The sequence below is a fragment of the Diceros bicornis genome, chromosome 28, assembly GCF_020826845.1.
Source record: "Diceros bicornis minor isolate mBicDic1 chromosome 28, mDicBic1.mat.cur, whole genome shotgun sequence".
NCBI classification, from domain to species: Eukaryota; Metazoa; Chordata; class Mammalia; order Perissodactyla; family Rhinocerotidae; genus Diceros; species Diceros bicornis.
In genome coordinates, this window is record NC_080767.1 from 4,387,798 (window position 1) to 4,407,569 (window position 19,772).

The window sequence follows — 19,772 nt, forward strand, 5'->3', positions numbered from 1 at the left end:
CCTGGCCTCTGCTCGGCTGTTGCCAGTAGCACCTGCTTCCTGAGTTGTGACAACTAAAAATGTCCCGACATTGCCTAATGTTTCTGGGAGGAGAGGGAAGTGCACAACTGTGCCCAGCAGAGGGCTAAGCCCGGAGAGGTCTCCCCTCATGCAGCCAGAGGTCTCCCTGTATTTCCTGGGCAAGCCTACTGCCCTTCCCCCGCCCTCAGCATGAGGGATGTGTGCTCAGCACAGGCCCACTCTGGGCGCCCACCGTGAACTTCTGCCCCAACTTATCTCACGTTCCTCCCACCGGCTCTCCCGGCCCCTCCAGAAAATCAAAAGCAAACATTACAGTGTCACAAACAAGATTCAACAGTGACAAGGACAGGCTGTGGTTGCAGAGGCCAAGGAAAGCGGTTTCTGTTAGAGAAGCCATCCTGACCACTCCCATCAGACAAATCTTTGCACACAGAAGCTTCTGCCCGTGGATAATGTGTGTGGGCGTGAGTGACGTACAGGATTTGACCTGTGTTAGAGCTGCATCCACGCAAGTCTTAGTGCCTGTCGTGTAAAAGCTGCTGATTGAAAGCTGGTTCAATTGGAATGAACTGAACTAGGAAGACCCTGCACACTGAGACCAGAGCTGTGGGACCTGCCCCCGCCCGTGACATGGATATTCTGGGTAGCTTGAGCAAGTCCCTTCTCCTCCCTAGGCCTCAGTTTCCCGACATGCAGCATGAGAAGGCTGAATCAGGTGCTTCCCAGGGCATCCCAACTCTGTCAGGCACTGCGGGGTGCTGTCCTAGGCAGGCAGGGAGCAGTGCTTGGTGAAGGTGACTCCGCACTCCTTTGGGTGTGGGGAGTGTGTGTGTATGTGCGTGTGTTAAGGGGAGATCTGAATGCTTGGTTTCCCATCAAGAAATGGTCAGCAAGAAGTAGAGCTGTGTCGGGCTTTGGAGGGGACTCAGGACGGAAGAAAACCAAGAGCTCCCACACCTACAGCGGGAGGAGGGAGGGCGGGGCAGCCAGCAGGGGAGCAAGGGGGCAGGGAAGCTTCCACCTTGGCGCCTGCATCCTGCAGGTGTGGTGCCTCCGCTTGTCCCAGGGACCCGGCCTTGCTGTGGTCTCGTCCCCACCTGTCTCGGGAGCCAGCAGGCAGCTGAGAAATGGGAGGCAACCCAGCGTGGTCAAAAGAGCTGCACATCCTCTCCTACGGCCTTTCTGGAGAGCCGTGTGCCTAGAAAAAGGAAAAACCTGAAAAACCTGCATACCGCAGCAATGCCACCTCTGGGAGATAATTCTGAAGAACCAATGAGAGCGGAGGGCCAGCGTCTCTCATAATGGCATTCATCACAGCAGTATTTGTGAGTGAAAATCAACAAAAACAAAATAACTGTCCACCAATAAATGCCTTAGTCAATTGTGCCATTTCATATAAGGGAATATTAGGCAGACATTAAACTTCTGTTTATATTTTTTACACTATAATATTATGACATTACAATGATAAATTAAAAGAGAGAAGACAAAATTGTAGACACTGTTACTATCTCAATCAGGTAAATGACGTGTGTGGATACAAGTGACTGGAGAAAATTATAGCAAGGTCAATAGGGGCGAGGGCTTCCTCTTTGAACGTCTTCAGTATCACCAAATTTTCTATCCATACAATGAGCACAAGTTACTTTGTGTTCAGGGGAGAAAATCTCAGTGTTTCTAAAAGGAAAGGGAGAAAAAAGGAAAGACTAGCCGCAGACTGGGACTCAGACGAAGAGGGTCTGGGTCCCGGCTCGCGGGTCTGCTCACCCTCTGACCCGAGGAAGGCCCTCTCGTCTGAGCGTCTGCAGGAGGGGGTGGGAATCCTGCCCACCTCCCTCCCCGGCTCCGGGCTTCGTGTGAGGGTGGAGCAGCAAGGGCAGGGCGGGGGCTTGGTCAGTGGGAGCCCCGGAGAGCGTGGGGGACGGCCCCGCTCCCTCCCCGCTGCTCCCCGCGGCTCCAGCACCTCTGCGGGCAGGAGTCCCGGAGCAGGGGCAGGGCGGGGAGGAAAGTCCGTCTTTGGGAAATGCTCTGCAGAAGGCGCGGCCGCCGCCTCTGTCCTCGCCGTAGCCCAGCTCTCCCCCTGTGTCCTCCTTGTGGCCACTCCTCTGCGTCTCCTGATCCCAGACAGGATTCTCAACTCCTCACAGCGCCCCGGGCCAGACCCTGGATGCCAGAGAAAGACCCCAGACTCTCCCCTGCCCGACTTCCTTTACCTCTGAGACCCTCATTCTTCCTTCTCCTCCCAACTCCTGGGAACTTGAGCCTCTGGTGGGTGTTTCTCTCACGTCCTTCCTCCAGCTGTGCAGGCTGACTGGGTGTCTCAGCCACAGACTCCTCACGTAGAGCACATGTCATCCTGGTCTGAGGCCCGGAAATCCCAAGGGTGCACTGTCCCCAGCGGTGAAGGGAGACCTCAAGCAGCAGCCGTGGACGCCAACAGGGACCCTGCTGATCCCAGGAGCAATTTAAAGGTTGGAATGTCAAGTGTGCACAGAGTGCAGGCCCTCAGCATACCTGGGGGCTGCAGGGACCACACCCCCCTGTCCCAGTCAGAGGCAGTGACTGGGACACGGCCAACTGGAGGTGGAGAGGAGTCCACAGCAGAGGCCAGCTTCCTCAGAGCTTGTCCCAGGGTCTCAGAGAAGCCAGGGCTGGCTTCAGGGACAGAGAAAATGTCCCCAGTTTGAAGTCCTAGATGTTCAGAATGGGGAGGTAGGCCAGATGCCTAACAAAAACCAGCAGCAGAATTAGCTCCATTCATTGAGCTGCCCCACGCTCCAGTCACCGTGACAGACACTTCACACAAACTATATAAAGTCACTAAACCCAGCAGTCCATGTGTACTGAGTATCGACTTCCAGTCTTCCCTGGGAGACTGCATTATTAGCCCCCTATTTTTTTATTTGAGGGAACAGACTTTAAATGTAAGCAGTTTACCAAAGACCACATGTCTTGTGAACAGCAGAGCTGGGATTTCAATCTCAGTACACCTGCGTCTGTTTATCGTCATGGATAGCATCATCATCTTCACCACCACCATGATTAGTGAGTATTACTTACTTGAAACAAAATTTAAAAGGTATAGAAGAATATATAATAAAAATTAACTCTGTCTCCAGTCACCCAGTAATTCTCCCTCAAGGCACTTTTTTGTCTGTTTTTTTTCCCAGAAATATTGTAAGCATATACTAATGAGTATTTTGGAGACAAATTTAGCACAAATACACACTGTCTTAATATTTTGATTTCTCACTTAACAAGATACCTTGGAGTGTTTTCCTGGAAAAAAAAACATATTATAGGGCTACCTCATTCTTTTAATTGGCCGCATGTATTCATTGTAAGGATGTACCACGATTTAATTAACCAGTCTTATGTTGACAGACATTTAGATTTTCCAATCTTAGGCTATTATAATCAGTGCTGCAACAAATAAATATCCTTGCATATTTATAATTTAGCACATGTGGTAAAATATATCTGTTTTATGTACATTTGTAATTTTTAGATATTATCAAATTTACACATTCCTGTCATCGGTGTGTGAGGATGTCTGTTTCCCACGCTCTGCCAACAGTATGTTGACCTGGAGACTTTCTGCTCTTTGCCAATCTGATAGGTGAAAAGTGACATCACATTGTTGTATTTAAAACTTTTGGTTTTTAAAATAATTTAAAATGTGAAATACAGCATACACATATATAAATGCATATAAAAGGATGTAAAACATTTTAAATGTAAAGAATAACAAAGTAAGCACCACCTAATTTAAGAAACAGAGCACTGCCAGTAAGTTTGAAGCTCCCTGGCTATTCCTTCCCACTCCTAGTCCTCTCTCTCTTCCCAGAGATAACCTCACTCCTGATTTAAGTTATAATCATTTTCTTGCTTTTCTTGAATTTTGTCACCTATGATGCATCCTTAAACAGTATAGTTTAGATTTTCCTCTTAGTAAACTCTACATAAATTGAATCATTTGTAGATGTTCTTTCTGACCTGTTTCTTCAATATCATGTTTGTGACATTCGTTCATGTTTATGAGTGTAGCTAAGTTCATTAATTTGTAGCACTAAATTCTGTTATATGAATGTAGCACAGATTATTTATGCATTCAACTTTGATGAATAATTGGGTTGCTTCCTGACTGAATGCTGTTATATTTTACACATTTCTCCTGATATACATGTGTATTCCCAATTGTCCTAGTTGTGTTTACAACTCATCCTTTCTCCGCCCATCTGCGATACCATCTCTGTCATATATCAAGTTTCTAAACATGAGGGGGTCTGCTTCTGGGATCTCTATTCTTTTCTGTTGGTTTATTTGTCTATTCCTGTGTCAATGCTACACTGCCTTAACTAATATTGCTTTATAGTATGTTTTGATTCCTTATAGGGTAACTCCCTTTTTCCCCACCCTGTACTTCTTCAAATGTGTCATGGCTGTTCTTGATTCTTTGTTCTTCCATATAAGTTATTGAACCAGCCTCTTAAATTCTACAATAATTCTTTCTGAGATTTAACAACCGGGATTACATTGAATCTATAGATCAATTTGGGGAAGACTAACATCTCTATAACACCGAGTTTTCCAACCCATGAATGGGAAGTATTTCTCTCTTTATTTTAATATCATTCACAATATTTTATAATTTATAATATTACGCATAAACATCTTGGAGCTCTTTTGCCAGATTTACCCCTGTATGGTGGTATTTATTTATTTATTTTATTGAGGTCATATTGGCTTATAACGTTGTATAAATTTTGGGTGTGCATTATTATATTTCAGTTTCTGTATAGACTGCATCATGTTCACCACCAAGAGTCTAGTTTTTAGCCATTACCTTACACATGTGCCCTTTTATCCCTTTCGCCCTCCCCCCACCCTGTCCTCTTCTGGTAACCACTAATCTGTTCTCCTTATCTATGTGTTTGTTTATCTTCCACATATGAGTGAAATCATACCATATTTATCTTTCTCTGTCTCACTTATTTCACTTAGCATAATACCTTCAAGGTCCATCTGTGTTGTTGCAAATGGCATGATTTTTGTCTTTTTCATGGCTGAGTGGTATTCCATTGTGTATATATATACCACATCTTCTTTATTCATTCAACTGTTGATGGGCGCTTGGGTTGCTTCCGTGTCTTGGCTATTGTGAATAATGCTGCAATGACCATAGGGGTGCATAAATCTCTTTGAATTGCTGATTTCATATTCTTTGGGTAAATACCCAGTAGTGGGATAGCTGAGTCATGTGGTGGTGTTTGTATTTATATTTAATATAAATATATAAAATATATTTTATATTTAAATATATATATTTATATTTCTTGGTATCTTTAAAAAATATTTCATAATCTGTTGCTGGAATATAGAAATGCAATAGACTTTTTAAAAATATTGATTTAGTTTCTAGTGACCTTGCTAAACTCTCTTTTTAATATGTTTCAAATTATTTTAGATTATTTACATAGTAGGCAATAATAACATCTGTGAATAATGACAGTTTTTTTCCTTCCTTCAAAAGTGTTAGACTTGTTGTCTCTTTTTCTTATCCCACTGCATTGGCTGGGACCTCAAGTTCAATGCTGCAAGTTTCTATCCTGAATGGGTGTTGTTTTTGAAACACTTTTCCTGCTTCACTTGATATGGTCATGTGATTTGTCTCTTTTGTCCTGTTAATATAGTAGCTTGCATTGACCAATCTTTGACCACTCAACCAGCCTTGCATTCAACCTCCCAGCTTGATGAAGCCATCCAGAACTGTAACTGGAGTCACATCATTGCTTTGTTGTCACTGTTTACCTCAATGTGTTGCATAATTACTATTACTATTATTAGTTACTATTCCCCCATATATTAATCTTTACAATTTGGTATCAAGAATTAAATAGAATTTGTTGGTCTTATGCATTTCATTGTTCTCCACTGTCTCTTATATGCCATATCCATCACATTCTTTCAATTATTTATTTTTAACTATTTGTTGGGAGAACTTTCTAAATAAAATTTCTTTTTCAGAAAGAGATTATAGGTGTGTGTGCTTTCTGACATGACAGCGAGTGTCTTTTTAACCTTCATATCTGTGCAATGGTCAGGGATGTGTACAATTCCAGACTCACAACCCATTTCCCTCAGAACTCTGTACACCTTGTTCCACTGACTTCTACATTTAGGCTGCAGAGCAGCAGGCCAATGGCAGTTATATTCTCATTGCTTGTTAGGAAACATGCTTTTCTTCTATGGAAAAGTCCATGGAATTGTTTTGGGATGTATGGGAATGAAAAGTTATCCTTGGATCTACAGAGTGATGTCTTTTGCCACAATTCTCACCTGGTGATTGATGAATCTTTTATGAACGAAATACCTAAAACTTGTGTTCAATGAAATTGTCTTTTTTTCTTTTTAATTATTATTTGTCTTTCATCTGCTATGTTTTCTCTTCATGAATTCCAAGATGGATCCCCTAGTTTATCTTTCATGCTTCTTATCTTTTCTCAAATAATTTAAATCTCTTTGTCTTTTTTCTCTGAAGTCTAGGAGAGCAATTTAAGTTATTTTTTTTATTTTTATTTTTTGTGAGTAAGATCAGCCCTGAGCTAACATCCATGCCAATCCTCCTCTTTTTTTGCTGAGGAAGATCAGCTCTAAGCTAACATCTATTGCCAATCCTCCTCCTTTTTTTCCCTTTTACTCCCCAAAGCCCCAGTAGATAGTTGTATGTCATAGTTGCACATCCTTCTAGTTGCTGTATGTGAGATGCCGCCTCAGCATGGCTGGAGAAGCGGTGCGTTGGTGTGCGCCTGGGATCTGAACCCGGGCCGCCGGTAGCGGAGCGCGCGCACTTAACTGCTAAGCAACGGGGCTGGCCCTTAAGTTATTTTTAATTTAAAAATTACTTCCAAAGCATGTCCTGTCTACTTTTAAATACTTTCTACTGAATTTTATTTGATCAATAATGTGGTATTTTTTTCCCTAAGAAAATGTTCTCATCTCCCAGTCATCTTTTCTCCTAGCCTCTTTTTATAGTCTGCTCTTGTTTTATTGATTCGTTAGACTCTTGAATTCCACTAAGAATACTACTGAGAATTTTCTTTAACCTTTTCACCATCTTCCTGCAATAACTCTTTTTCAGCAAAGGCTGTTTGTTTTGGTTGTTAGTTTGTTTCCTCTCTGTTGGATTAAAAGTTCATATTAACTATGAGAGGTTTTCTATTCTGCTCATTCTTTTACCTGGATTTCTAGCTTGATTACTATTGGGAGCTGGCTTGACATTCCTCACCAATCATGTGGGTGATCCTTAGATGGCTCCTGGTGAACATCACCTCTGTCTCCCTCTGATTGCTGTGTAGCTTTGGGGATTCCTAGGTAGAAAAGCAAGTGATGGCCCTCACTTAGCTTCATGCTTGCTCAAGGCAGGTCAGGTGGTTAGTAGAGTTCGTGTGATCCTCCTCAACATCTCTTAGTTTCCACATTACTCTGATGACCTGTGGGAGGCCAAGGCTATCTAGGAGCAGAACGCAGGGGTGAATAACATTTTCAAAAAGGGAAAAGAAAAAATGCCTGAGCTTTTGGTGCTTGCATCAGTTTTGCCACATCTTCCTCCCTCCCGTCTATGCTCTAAGGGCGTGAATGATTTCCTGGTGGGGACCTTGATTAAGTACACAGGAAAGAGGTTAATTATGGCAACATAGGGAGGGAACAATCTAGGAAATAGTTTTGAGAATTAATATGACAACAACAAAAAAATTAATATGACAATAAGGAGAAATAAACAATGAGCATAAAGATAAAAATATTACTATTTAATATAGAGTAGGAAAAGTTGAAAGATAACGTAAAAGTAAGGACCCATTCAAATATGTTCAAAGAAAGACGCCACAGAGCAACTGAATTACAGACCTACAGACTAGAGCTTTTCATTAGTTAAACAATGAAACTTGAAGGGTTACTTTCCCTGACATCAATTTGTTCAGTATCCAACACAGAGAAGGAGAACTATAGGGCTAGGTGAACAAGCATATATTTGTGTAGAATTTCTTACAGAATGGGGTGAAAAAAGTCCCATTAAGCACATTCTGTTCACAGAGAGCTCTTCTGTGTAATAAGATTCTGTATAACTAGATTTACCTATATAAAATTTGATGAAGTTGGCCCTTCATGTTATCCTCTGAGACCCTCGGGTGAGAGCAACCAGGGAGCATAGAACCTTTAGTACCTCTCCACCATCACTGGCTGAAGCATTTCTGAGCCACAAGCTTCCTTACAGCAGCCTTCATGTCCTTGTGCCTCAGGCTGTAGATGATGGGGTTGAGCATGGGGGTCACCACCCCATAGAAGAGGAAGGTGAGCTTGTCTGAAATATATTCTTTGTCTGCTCCCAGCAGATCCTTGGACTTGGGCTTCCCGTACATAAAGAGGATGGTCCCATAGAAGATAACCACGACTGTGAGGTGGGCAGAGCAGGTAGAGAAGGGCTTTTTCCTCCCCTCTGCTGAGGGGATCCTCAGGATGGTAGCAATTATGAACATGTAGGAGACAAAGACGAACAGAACTGGGACCCCCAGGAAGATCACACTGGCTACCCTCATACTGATCACATTGATGGTGATGTCAGCACAGGCTAACTTCAGGACAGCCAGGATCTCACAGGTGAAGTGGTCGATGACATTGTCCCCACAGAAGGGCACTCGCATTGCTAAGGATGTTTGAGCCATGGCGGTAGTGCTTCCAGCTGCCCAGGAGCCAGCAGCCATGGACACGTAGGCAGCTTTGCTTATGACCTCAGGGTACCTGAGGGGGTTGCAGATGGCCACATAGCGATCAAATGCCATCACGCTCCGGAGCACACACTCTGTGGCTCCCATGGCAAAGAAGAGAAACATCTGCACAGTGCAGGCTGAGAAGGAAATGGTTTTCCTGGGGGTCAGGAAGCTGTCGAGAATGAGGGGGACTGAGGAGGTTGTGTAGCAGATGTCCAGGAAGGACAGGTTCCCCAGGAAGAAGTACATGGGCGTATGCAGGCGGGAGTCAAGGGTGGTCACCAGGATGAGGACCCCGTTGCCCAGGAGGATCCCCAGGCACATCAGCAGGATGAGCACAAAGAACGTTTCCTCCAGCTTTGGGTGTGCTGAGAGGCCCAGGAGGATGAACCTCACCACGGGAGAGGTCCAACTGGACCTGTACATTGTGCATCTGCTCTGTCACCTGCAGGAACTCAGAAAGCCAACTTCATGATTCCCTGATGCCTTAAGTGGCAAGAAAGCCAGCGAGGAAACTCACTTTGTTGAGCAACTGGAAAACAGCTCTGGCAATCTGTGGGGATCCCTGTGTTGTTCTAAGTAAAATACAGAGAATTTGATCAATATCTACTTTGTCATGTTTGGCTGCCCATAGAGATGTTTGAAATGTCACCTGAATGGATTTAATTTTTCTAATCACATTCAAGATAGCCATCACATATTTACTTCAAGTTACACCATGTGTGGCTGATTCATTTTAATCAATTTTGTGAGAAGTGTTATACTCCATGTGTATGTTTTCCCCCCTTTGGGGCATAGGACTAGTAGAAATAAGTGATTTTCTTCCTCTTCAATTCCTGACCATTCCCCGCTCCAAGCACTGATAGATACTACCTTCTTCCTGTTTTATGGTTCTCTCTCACAATCCACAGGCCCCTGGGCTGGTCCTTCATTCATTCCTTCACTCACCTGCCAATCTCCTCTAGAGCACTAACCAAAGAACTGGCCTTTGCCGGTCACTCAGTGCGTGGGAATCAAGTCCCTCTTCCTCTCTGGGCCTCCATTCGTTAATACTCACCCTGGAATGGATTGTTTTTAGAGATCTTCCATCCCAGAGACCAAATGATCTCATGAATTCCTAGTTCTTGGACTTTCTGTCATACCACTGAGACGTCCTTTTGTCTTTCCTCAAAATTCTCGTCATGCCACTTAGTTACAAGCGATGAGGACAGGAATGGGGCTGGGCCCACAAGAATTTACATATTCTTTTAAAAGTGCTCTCTTACCTTTTTTGTAAATAAGTTGATAAAGAAAATCACTTCTCTGCTGTCTGGGAATAGTCAAGAGGCCGAAAATAGCCAATCTGGTCTAAAATTAGCAGCCAGCGCAGTTAGCACCTGACATGGGTGAAAGCTAAGTTTTCTTGTCTTTGTTCCGTGTTCGGGTAAAATCCACAAGGGACCATCCGTCGCACATATAGAGGCATTTAAATCCCACCCTGCTATTGGGATTATTCTAGTCCCTGAAGTGATTTAAAGTTTAGAAATTGAAGTGACAAAGTTTAGAAACTTTTTATACATCTGAGATTATGTCCCCAGGATCCAATTATTCTGAAGTCCCTCCAGAAATACTTTCTTCCCCTCCCTTCCTTTGTACCCATCTGCTAGCTATGGGAAAGCATTAGAGAGAAAGAGTCATCCTGGCCCTGCTGGAATTAACACAAACCCCCAATCAGTGAGAACTCTCAGCAGATAGACCCTGGAGAATATGAAACCCACTGTACAGGACGAGCCCTTGCATCTCAGGATCCCTGGCCATTTCCAAATTCAGGCTCTCAGGGTTGGAAAGAAGCAAGTAACCTAGAAGGTCCCCTGTTCTCTGTGTCCCATCAAATAGATTCTGAGCTAATAGCCTAGGCCAGGCCTTTAAAGTGCATTGGGAGAGTCATAAATGAATCTGGTCCTGCCTCCTGAGAGTTACACCGGTATAGCAGCCATGGGCTTGAAAAAGGCCAGTTGATCACAGAAGTCCTGTTGTTTGAAGTCTTTCTTACGTGCCTGTGATGAGTATCCTGTATCTGCACTTCTGTGAGATCATGGCTGGTTTACCATTGGGATCTGGTAACACCTCCACTTCCAAGATCCAAACTGAGAGCTGTGACTGCCCAGGCAGCAGCTAGAAGCATCTTAAACCTGGACCACTGTTTTCTGACACACCATGGTTTCTTAACCACATTCTAGTTTTCCCCTTCTAATTTAATACTAATACTGGGGTTGGTGATTGGCACATGTGTCGAGCTCTTGTTCCACAGATATCTTTGGTGTACAAGAGGAGCTTGCCCAGTGTCAGGAACAAATAAAAGACTTGGATGATTCCTCCCACTTCTTCCACAAATGAAACATGCTTGCCTTGTGCATTGGCTTCTACAAATCTTAGAATCAAATATATGGCACATTTATGGTCATAAATCATTATGCCTTGCATCTATTTTTTCTTTCTGTGAAATATACATACAGAAGAGTGTAAAAAGTATATGTGCAATATTTAAGGAAAAATAATAAAATATAGATGATATGCCCTCCAAAAGGTTAAGAATTAGAATGTTCCAGTACCTTAAATGCACCTCTTATTTCTCTCCCCTGTTATAGTCCCTTCTTCCCTCTCTTCCAGAAGTGACTACTATTCTGACTTTCACGGAAATCCCTTTCATCTAGGCAGAATCTTAATGATCCCCATCTCACTCCATGATTTCCGTCCTGTGGTGATTCCGTCAAACACTAACCTAGGTGCTGCTGTGAAGGGATTTTGTCAATGTAATTAAAGTCTCCAATCAGTTAACTTTGAGATTAGAAGATTATCCAGGTGGGCCTGACCCAATCAGATTAGCCCTTTATCAGCAGAGTTTTCTCAGGCTAGCAGCAGAAGTAGAAGTCAGATTCGAAGCATGGGAGGGATTCCATGGATGGAGGGGGCCACAAGCAAGCACCAGAGAACTGGCACAAGAAGCCTAGAACGACCCCTGCCAACAGCCAGAAGGAAACGGGGACCATGTCCAACAACCCCAAGGAACTATATTCCTCCTGAATGAGCTTGGAAGTGGATTTTTTCTAAGAGCTCAGCCAAGCCCACCAAGACTTCTTACTTACAGAACTGTTAGGTAATAATTGGGTGTTGTTTTAAGCTGCTAGTTTTGTGGTAGTTTGTAACACAGCAATAGAAAACAAAAATACATTCTATTGATTTCCTTCATAGTTTACCACCTATAAATGTATCAGTGTCCAATGCATTGTTTCACTTTGAAAAACTGAATAACAATTGCAAACCTAGTTTTTTAAAGAAAGGGAAAAATTGCCACTATTTAGGGGAAAACTAATCTGAGAATATAAGCTGATGGTTTTAATAGCCTCTTCTGGGTTGGTCAAGCAGGGCTGTAGTGTGGCCAGATACCAGATATCTGGCAGAAATACCAGAGAGAACGGTTTGCTTTATGTTTTCTGCTTCCACGCTCTTGCTGTGGTCCACTTCCCACTCTTAGGAACAGGCCAAAGCAGAATATTTATGTGGGGTGAAATGAGTGTCCTTAGCCAACCCAAGCAGCAAGGCATGGAGAAAGAAGAGGGAATTTTATCAATGCAAGGTCAAGACAAGGCAAGTACAGGAGGGACTGTCAGAAAAAACAAAAACAAACAAACAAAACAAACTATGTCCCAGCTTGGAGGCAGTCAGGCAGGAGGAGTTCTTTCTTACTCAGACTTTGTTCTTTTAAGGCCTTCAACTGATTGGATGAGGCCCACCTACATTGGGAAGGCAATCTGCTTTACTAAGTCTACAGAATCAAGTATTAATATCATTCAGAAACACCCTCACAGACACACCCAGAATAATATTTGACTGAACATCTAGGCACCCCATGGCCCAGTCAAGTTGACACATAGCATTAACACAGTGGGGTATGAAATTTTAGGAACTTACTAGAAATCATCTTCCTTCTGAATTTGAAGGTACTGCTGGTGTGAAGGCAGAAGCCGTTCTGATTCTTGATTCCTGAGTAAAGGGAAATCTCATTTAAAGTGGAGTCAGGAGGCCAGAAGGGGAGCTCTCATGCAGTACCACTTGAGGTCAATGATAGGAAAGATTGTCAATTACAGACCTCAACAGGAAGGATGTCAACTACAGACCTCAACAGGAAAAGATGTACATTGCATCCCCAACAAGAAATCAACTACCCCAGCAACTCAGCTAATGAGAAACTGTCACCACCCTGAACCATCACATACCACCAATGGACTTTTGTTCAAAACAATGCCTTCCAACCTCTCCTTTTTCTCTGTAAAATAACGTTCCTCTCCTTTACTTGCTGGACTTGCCTATGGCTTTTGCTATAGCCTGCTTGTCCTGAATTGCAATTCTTTGCTGTTCCTGAATAAACCCACTTTACCAGTACAATAACAGGCTGTTTTATTTTTTGAGGTTAACGATAGTTTTTTTCTTCCTGGAAGGATACAGTACCCATGCTCTCAACTGTATGGATTGTCCCTCAGTCCAGAAAGCCATTGTTTCATCCTTTCTGGAGAATAAACTTTTTGTTGAGGTAGGTTAGGGACAGTTGACCAATGTCATGGAATGAGGGAGGGGTGTAGGAATGAGGGAGGGGTGTAGGGACTTCTGTTTCTTATCCATTTTTACCTAATCCTAATCCTCCTTATTTTAGCAGCACCCCCTTCACCCCTGGTCCTAGAGGGACCTGGTATAGTGAGTTCTTCTGTGCTGGAAATCGGGTTGTTGCTCAGCTCTCTTAGTTTCTGGCTTAGGGTTTGGCTCTATCTGATCTGCTATGGAAATGACCCACTTTGCAGCCTTCAAAATATCATCACTCTGATGTCTCCTTTCTTCTCCTCATTTTAAAAAACATTAAACGAAACAAAAAGACTTACTGTAGTTTTCATGGGTTTCAGGAGGGAGCAAAATGAGATGCATATGTTCAGTCCTCATTTATGCCTCAGTCCTGATTTCATGCAGTTTCTAACATCCTCTATTATTTTCCTATTTATTTTAGTCATTGTCTCTTGTTTGTTTTCCTCCTGCTGTAAGTTTCACAGAGGCAGGAGTTTTTCCCCTCATTGTTCACAGACGGATCCTAAGTATAAAAACTGGACCTGGCTCAGAGTAGGCACTCAGTAAATAGTTGCTGAATTAAGGAATAAATGAATTTGTGACCTACCCTTGTTTTCTTCTTTCCCCTATGTTAGCTCTTCTTTTTTATATTTTATTTTATCTTTATCCCATCTTTTTGATGTCTATTTTTGTAAACATTGTATAATGTGCATGACATAATGGTACAGTAGAACATCTATATATTTTACAAGTAAATAAACATACAGTGTAAATTGTAAGGAAACGTGATTTTAAATCCTAGGAGACCATTGACCCCAGATACCTAGCTTCTGGCTGTGGCTCCACCCTTCCAAATGTTGAACAAACCTCCCTTTTCTAAGTGGCTCTTAAACACCGGAAGCATCTCTCTTGAGCAGAGCAAGGTTGACAGTTCAGGACTTCTGGCCCCGTTTGGAGGAGATCTGCCAGCTTCCTTTTTGTCTGCATCATATGTCCTTTTTTGCCAGAGGTCACCCATGGTAAACAGGGGCCGGTGACTGCCCTCATCGAGATTTTGGAAAGTCACCCTTGAGCTGCAGAACTTGAGGTTCCGGATTGAAGTCTCTCTCTCCCCACTTGGGTTTCTCCTGCAACTCTTCCCCAGCCTGTCACCCTCCCAGTGCTCCACTCATGGGATCGGATCTCCTGTGGAAAGCTCAGGAACAAGTGGAAGAAGAGAAGGGCCCACACCATTGCCTCGGCTGTTGTGACTGGCCCCAGTACTGCCAGGCACATGGGAGTCAGGACACACATCCCCGGGACAGTCTGATTCACTTCTACTCTTTACAGGAGCTGTGCCCACATTAGCTCTTGACACCTTATTATGTTGATGTAACTTTAAGGCCTCTCCAAACTTTCTGGAACGAGGAGGTAGTACGTGGAAGAAGGAGATACAGGTATGAAATCACTGAGATTAAGTAAAAATTCTGTAGATTTTACTTTGATATGTATGCATGGATGGATGATGACCATACATACTACAATTCAGGTATAGGAAATACACGTATTTCCTAGCTCTTTTGACTGAAAAGGCCTTGAAACTACAGTAAACTCAATAGCACCCCTAGCACCCAGATTGTGGTTTCTAAATACTATTCTCCACTAAAGGAAACAAAAGCTTCTTAGGAAAAAATGGTTGTTTCCAGGTCTGGAGAGGAACTGTTGAACCTGGAACACCTTCACATACCAGAAAGCAAGGGAGACATCAAAGATACTAGGGTCATGTCAAAAGATCTCAGGGGCCATGAGCTCAAAACTACACTAAACGGAAAACTGTGAAGTATCTAGATTTAATCACCAATTTATAGGAAAGACAGGGACAGACACCACAGGACTGTAATCAGCAAAATGCAAACTGTGGCAAACTCTACAGTTTCCCATAGTGAGAAACTATTCCTTTCTCCCAAAAAAGTAAATTAAAAGGGAGAGAGCGAGAGGGAGAGAGAAAAAGAGAGAACTATAAATTAAAAGAGACTAATCATATTGTGTAGTCTTATTTGGATTTTGGTTCAAATAAACAGATTGAAATAGTTAAAGCATTTATAAGACATTTGGGGAAATATAAATGTTGGATAATTGACGATATTAAGGAATTGCTGCTGAGTTTTAGGTATGATAATGGTAATTTATTTATATTTTACAAAAGTACTAATCATTTTTAGAGATAAATACTGAAATATTTAAGGACGAAATGCTATGATCATCTGGTATTTATTTCAAAATAATCCAGGAGAGGGAGAAATAATCCATGAGCGTATGGATAACAAGATTGGCCATGAGCAGATTATTGTTGGATCTGGGAGATGAATACCTACAGATTCATTCACTATTATTTTCTGTACTTTTTCTATAGGTTTAAATTTTCACATGATATAAAATAAAAAGGACTTCTCCAAGTCTTAGCTCGTGTATTGCAGCCTCTATTTCTGTTTTTACATGAGTATAGTTCTCTGTGTGCATTTGACTGTCATCTTTCTCTGCAGACCAGCTTTCTCTCTCTTGCAAAGCACATGGCCACATCAATCCTGGCTTTATGTGGTCTCTCAGTTCAAGAGCACTACACCAACTAACAAAGGTCTCTATATCCAAATTCCAAATTCCTTGGAGAGAAAATATGATTAGCCCAGTTTGGGTCAAGTGTCCAATCATCTGTGGCCAGGAGAAGGGGCATGACTGTCCTCTCATCAGGTGCTAAGGGAGGAGAGGTTCTGCCTCTGGGAGGGCTTTCTAACTAGTATGCCACAGGCTAGACAGGCCAAGCTCAGAGTCCCCCTGGGGTCACTAAGCAGGACATGTAGTGACCTAAGCCCACGGGTGAATTGCCTTCAGCCATGAGTAGACTCATCCACTTACCACAGGCTGCCCTACAAATTCCATTATTTTCTATGAGTTCCCTGGCAAGAAAAAGACTGGGAAACACTGCACTAGGGAGGTGGGCAGGATGGGGTTGGTAGGCAGATTTCAGAGAAATTATCTACAGTAGAAAGCAAAGTTCAAGGTTAGAGCCATGGTTAAGTATGGGAGCTGGAATCTAACCAAGGTCTGGTTCCAAAGCTTCTGATGCTGACACAACACTATACTGCCTCACCAACAACTCTACCTGATTTTTGCTAAGTATTGCCAGTGTCCATAGAACTTTCTCTGAAAAGAGAACACATGCGTTACTTGAGCATCGGAGTTTGCACAGTGTTACAGTTTGGGTTTGCTGGGAAGCAGACTCTGAGATGGAGATTGGGGTGCAGGAAGTTCATTAGGAAGTGCTCTTGGGATCAACACTGGTGGAAGGGAGGATAAGGAAGCAGGATTGAACAGAGGGAGAAGTTAGGATGTGATGCAGTCTCAACAAAGGCCTCGGTCAACCCCATGGGGAACTCTGGCACTGGGATGGCCCTTCAGAGTTGTCCTGCATTGGGGCAAGATGTTTACATCCCTTCATCAATCAGTCATTGGATATGGGCTGCCCCGAAAGAGGGGGCTTGACTTTGGGCGAGTCGGCTGTCTTCAGCTAAGAGCCCTCTTTAGCTAATTCCCAAAGATGACTGTCAGCTGGAGGCTGTCTGCCAACAGTACCTTCAGCAGCTGGAGGAACATGTCCTTCAGTCCTATAGAAGGATCTGGGCTGGGGGAACTAGGCACACTAGGCACAGGAACTAAGTCAAAACCAGTAAAATGAAGTATGTTTAAAAGAAATTTTGTTCTGCAAGTATGTTTCATTTTTAAGTCAATTCTTGACTTATAAAACGTTGGAATTTATCCAAGTTGAAGCCATCCTCTCTATAGTGAGATAAGAAGAGAGTAAATGGGCTCTGTGCTCAATAGGAAAAGGCAAATTCACGCCAGAGTGGGACAGATAATACTGAGTTTGAAAAAGCGAAACAGGAACACGCCCCTGGGCTCCTACAGCCCAAGAGACTGTTTAAGGGGCCACACAGGCAGTGACTGGTGTCCATATTTCTGCCCAGTAGGGGCAACAGAGCATCTGTGGGGCCGAAGAGAGTGGCTGGCCACATCCAAGACAGGAGGATCCCGGGACACCCAAGCAAGGCAGGTGGGGAGCGTTTGTTTTCATTAGAAAGTTTTGATTTTCAGGAAAAAATGGACGTCCAATTGCCTCAAGGAAAAAGTGACATTTGAAGTTCTCTCTCTCACAATATCTTTGCCCCTTTTTGTTTTTCTACTGCCTGAGATCCTTACATATTTTACTTCTGGACCTCTTGTCAGGTGCACGGCAAACTGGCTCTGCCTTTCACTTTTATCATTCTAGTTCTCCTCAGTCAGCCACTTCGCTCCATCTTCTGCTAGTCACGTCTCACCATCCTGACTCCAGCCTCCTTCAGGCTGCTGTGGTGCCCTGGCTCTGCTCTCCTCCTACAGGTCCATCCTTTAACTCTCCAGACTGTAGGGCCGGACTGTGTACGTAAATAAGACTTACTGAGGACAGGGAAATGAAGCTTAAAACCAGACACCAGCTCTGAGTGCTCCTAGGCTAAGATCCTCTCTCTACACGCATGTTGTAGGATCTGGCCTACTTACCCTCAAAAGAAATGCCTTACATGAAATCTACATGGTCCCAACCTCTCTGAGTCTCAGGGAAAGGAAAAAGGCCAGCTTCATTCTCATCTCCAGTCTCAGCCCTGCCTCCCAGAAAAATAAAATTTGAAGGTGTGCCATTTCATCTACAACAAAGACAATTTTTTATGCTGTTATGTCATGAAGTTTTGCCCCACATTGTCTTCAGTGTTTCCTTTCCAGAGTAGGATCTTGGATTTTTACGTAACACAAAGGTACACTAAGCTATTTTTGCCAAAACAAAGGAACAACCTGCTCACAAAGGTGAATTCAGACTTACACAGTAGAGAATCAGAAAAATCACTTATTGTTTTCAGCAGGATTCCACTTCCATCCCCTCAAGTCACACTCCCATCAAGTTTTAGGTTTCATCATTTATAACAATCGGGTCCAGTAACAGCCAAAGTTCTCCATTACATGTGTAATTTGATTTTCTGGTAATCATTCTTCAGGTGTATCTTCTTTGGGGGACCCATTCTTCTGAGATTTGTGGGTGAAAACAGCCAAGAGGCACAGAACTACAGGGACATGTGTCCTCCAAACATCACTGGGTGAAGCATTTCTGACTCACCAGTTTCCTCAGAGGAGCCTTCACATCCTTGTTCCTCAGGCTGTAGATGATGGGGTTGAGCATGGGGGTCACCACCCCATAGAAGAGGGAAATGAGCTTGTCTGAAAGGTCCTGTTTGTCTGCCTCCAGTGGGTCCTTGCACTTGGGTTTCCCATACATAAAGAGGATGGTCCCATAGAAGACGACCACGACTGTGACGTGGGCAGAGCAGCTGGAGAAGGCCTTTTTCCTCCCCTCAGCTGAGGGGATCTGCAGGATGGTAGCAATGATGAACACATAAGAGATAAAGATGAACAGGACTGGGATTCTAAGGAAAATTACATTGTCACTCCCATACTGATCACATTGATGGAGATGTCAGCAAAGGCCAACTTCAGGACAGCCAGGATCTCACAGGTGAAGTGGTTGATGACATTGTTCTCACAGAAGGGCAGCTTCATCACAAGGGATGTTTGAACCATGGAGGCAGCACTTCCAGCTGCCCACAAGCTGGCAGCCACGGGCACATAGGCAGCCTTGCTCGTGACCCCGGCGTACCTAAGGGGGTTGCAGATGGCCACATAGCGATCAAATGCCATCACACTCAGGAGCACACACTCTGTGGCTCCCATGGTAAAGGAGAGAAACATCTGCACGGCACAGGTTGAGAAGGAGACGGTTTTCCTGGAGCTCAGGAAGCTGTCAAGAATGAGGGAAATTGAGCAGGTTGTATAGCAGATGTCCAGGAAGGAGAGGATCCCCAGGAAGAAGTACATAGGTGTGTGCAGGCGAGAGACAGACACAGTTGCCAGAATGAGGACCCCGTTGCCCAGCAGGATCACCAGCTACATTGACAGGATGAGCAAAAAGAACATTTTCTCCAGCTTTGGGTGGGCAGAGAGGCCCAGGAGAATAAACTCTGACACAGAGGCAGTCTGGTTGGCACTTTCCATGGTGTGTCTCCTCCTTCAATGGAAGAAAATACTCCGAGATCCAAACTCAACATTCTTTGCCTCACATAAGTCCAGGGCGTCTGGTCTGGAATTCCAGTCAGGCTGAGTGATTTGCAAACAGTTCTGCAAGTCCACAGTCTCTATTTCTTTACAGGGAAAAGGAGTAATAAGATCAAAAATTACTTTGGGGCCAACCGACTTTGAATTTACAATGTTTAAAACAATGATTCTGATAATTTAATACATTTGATCAGAGACAAGACACAAAACACATTCATT

The 19,772-nt window shown here is 43.6% G+C and overlaps 1 protein-coding gene and 1 pseudogene across 1 annotated transcript; both read right to left on the minus strand.

Annotated features, from left to right (window-relative positions):
* Nucleotides 1-8,255: 8,255 nt before the first annotated feature.
* LOC131393647 (olfactory receptor 13C7-like) lies at nt 8,256-9,215 on the minus strand. Its single transcript, XM_058524708.1, has one exon. It carries the CDS (start codon nt 9,213-9,215, stop codon nt 8,256-8,258), a length of 960 nt encoding a protein of 319 aa, XP_058380691.1.
* Nucleotides 9,216-18,534: 9,319 nt separating this feature from the next.
* Nucleotides 18,535-19,493, minus strand: LOC131393648 (olfactory receptor 13C7-like; annotated as a pseudogene).
* Between the last annotated feature and the right edge of the window lie 279 nt (nt 19,494-19,772).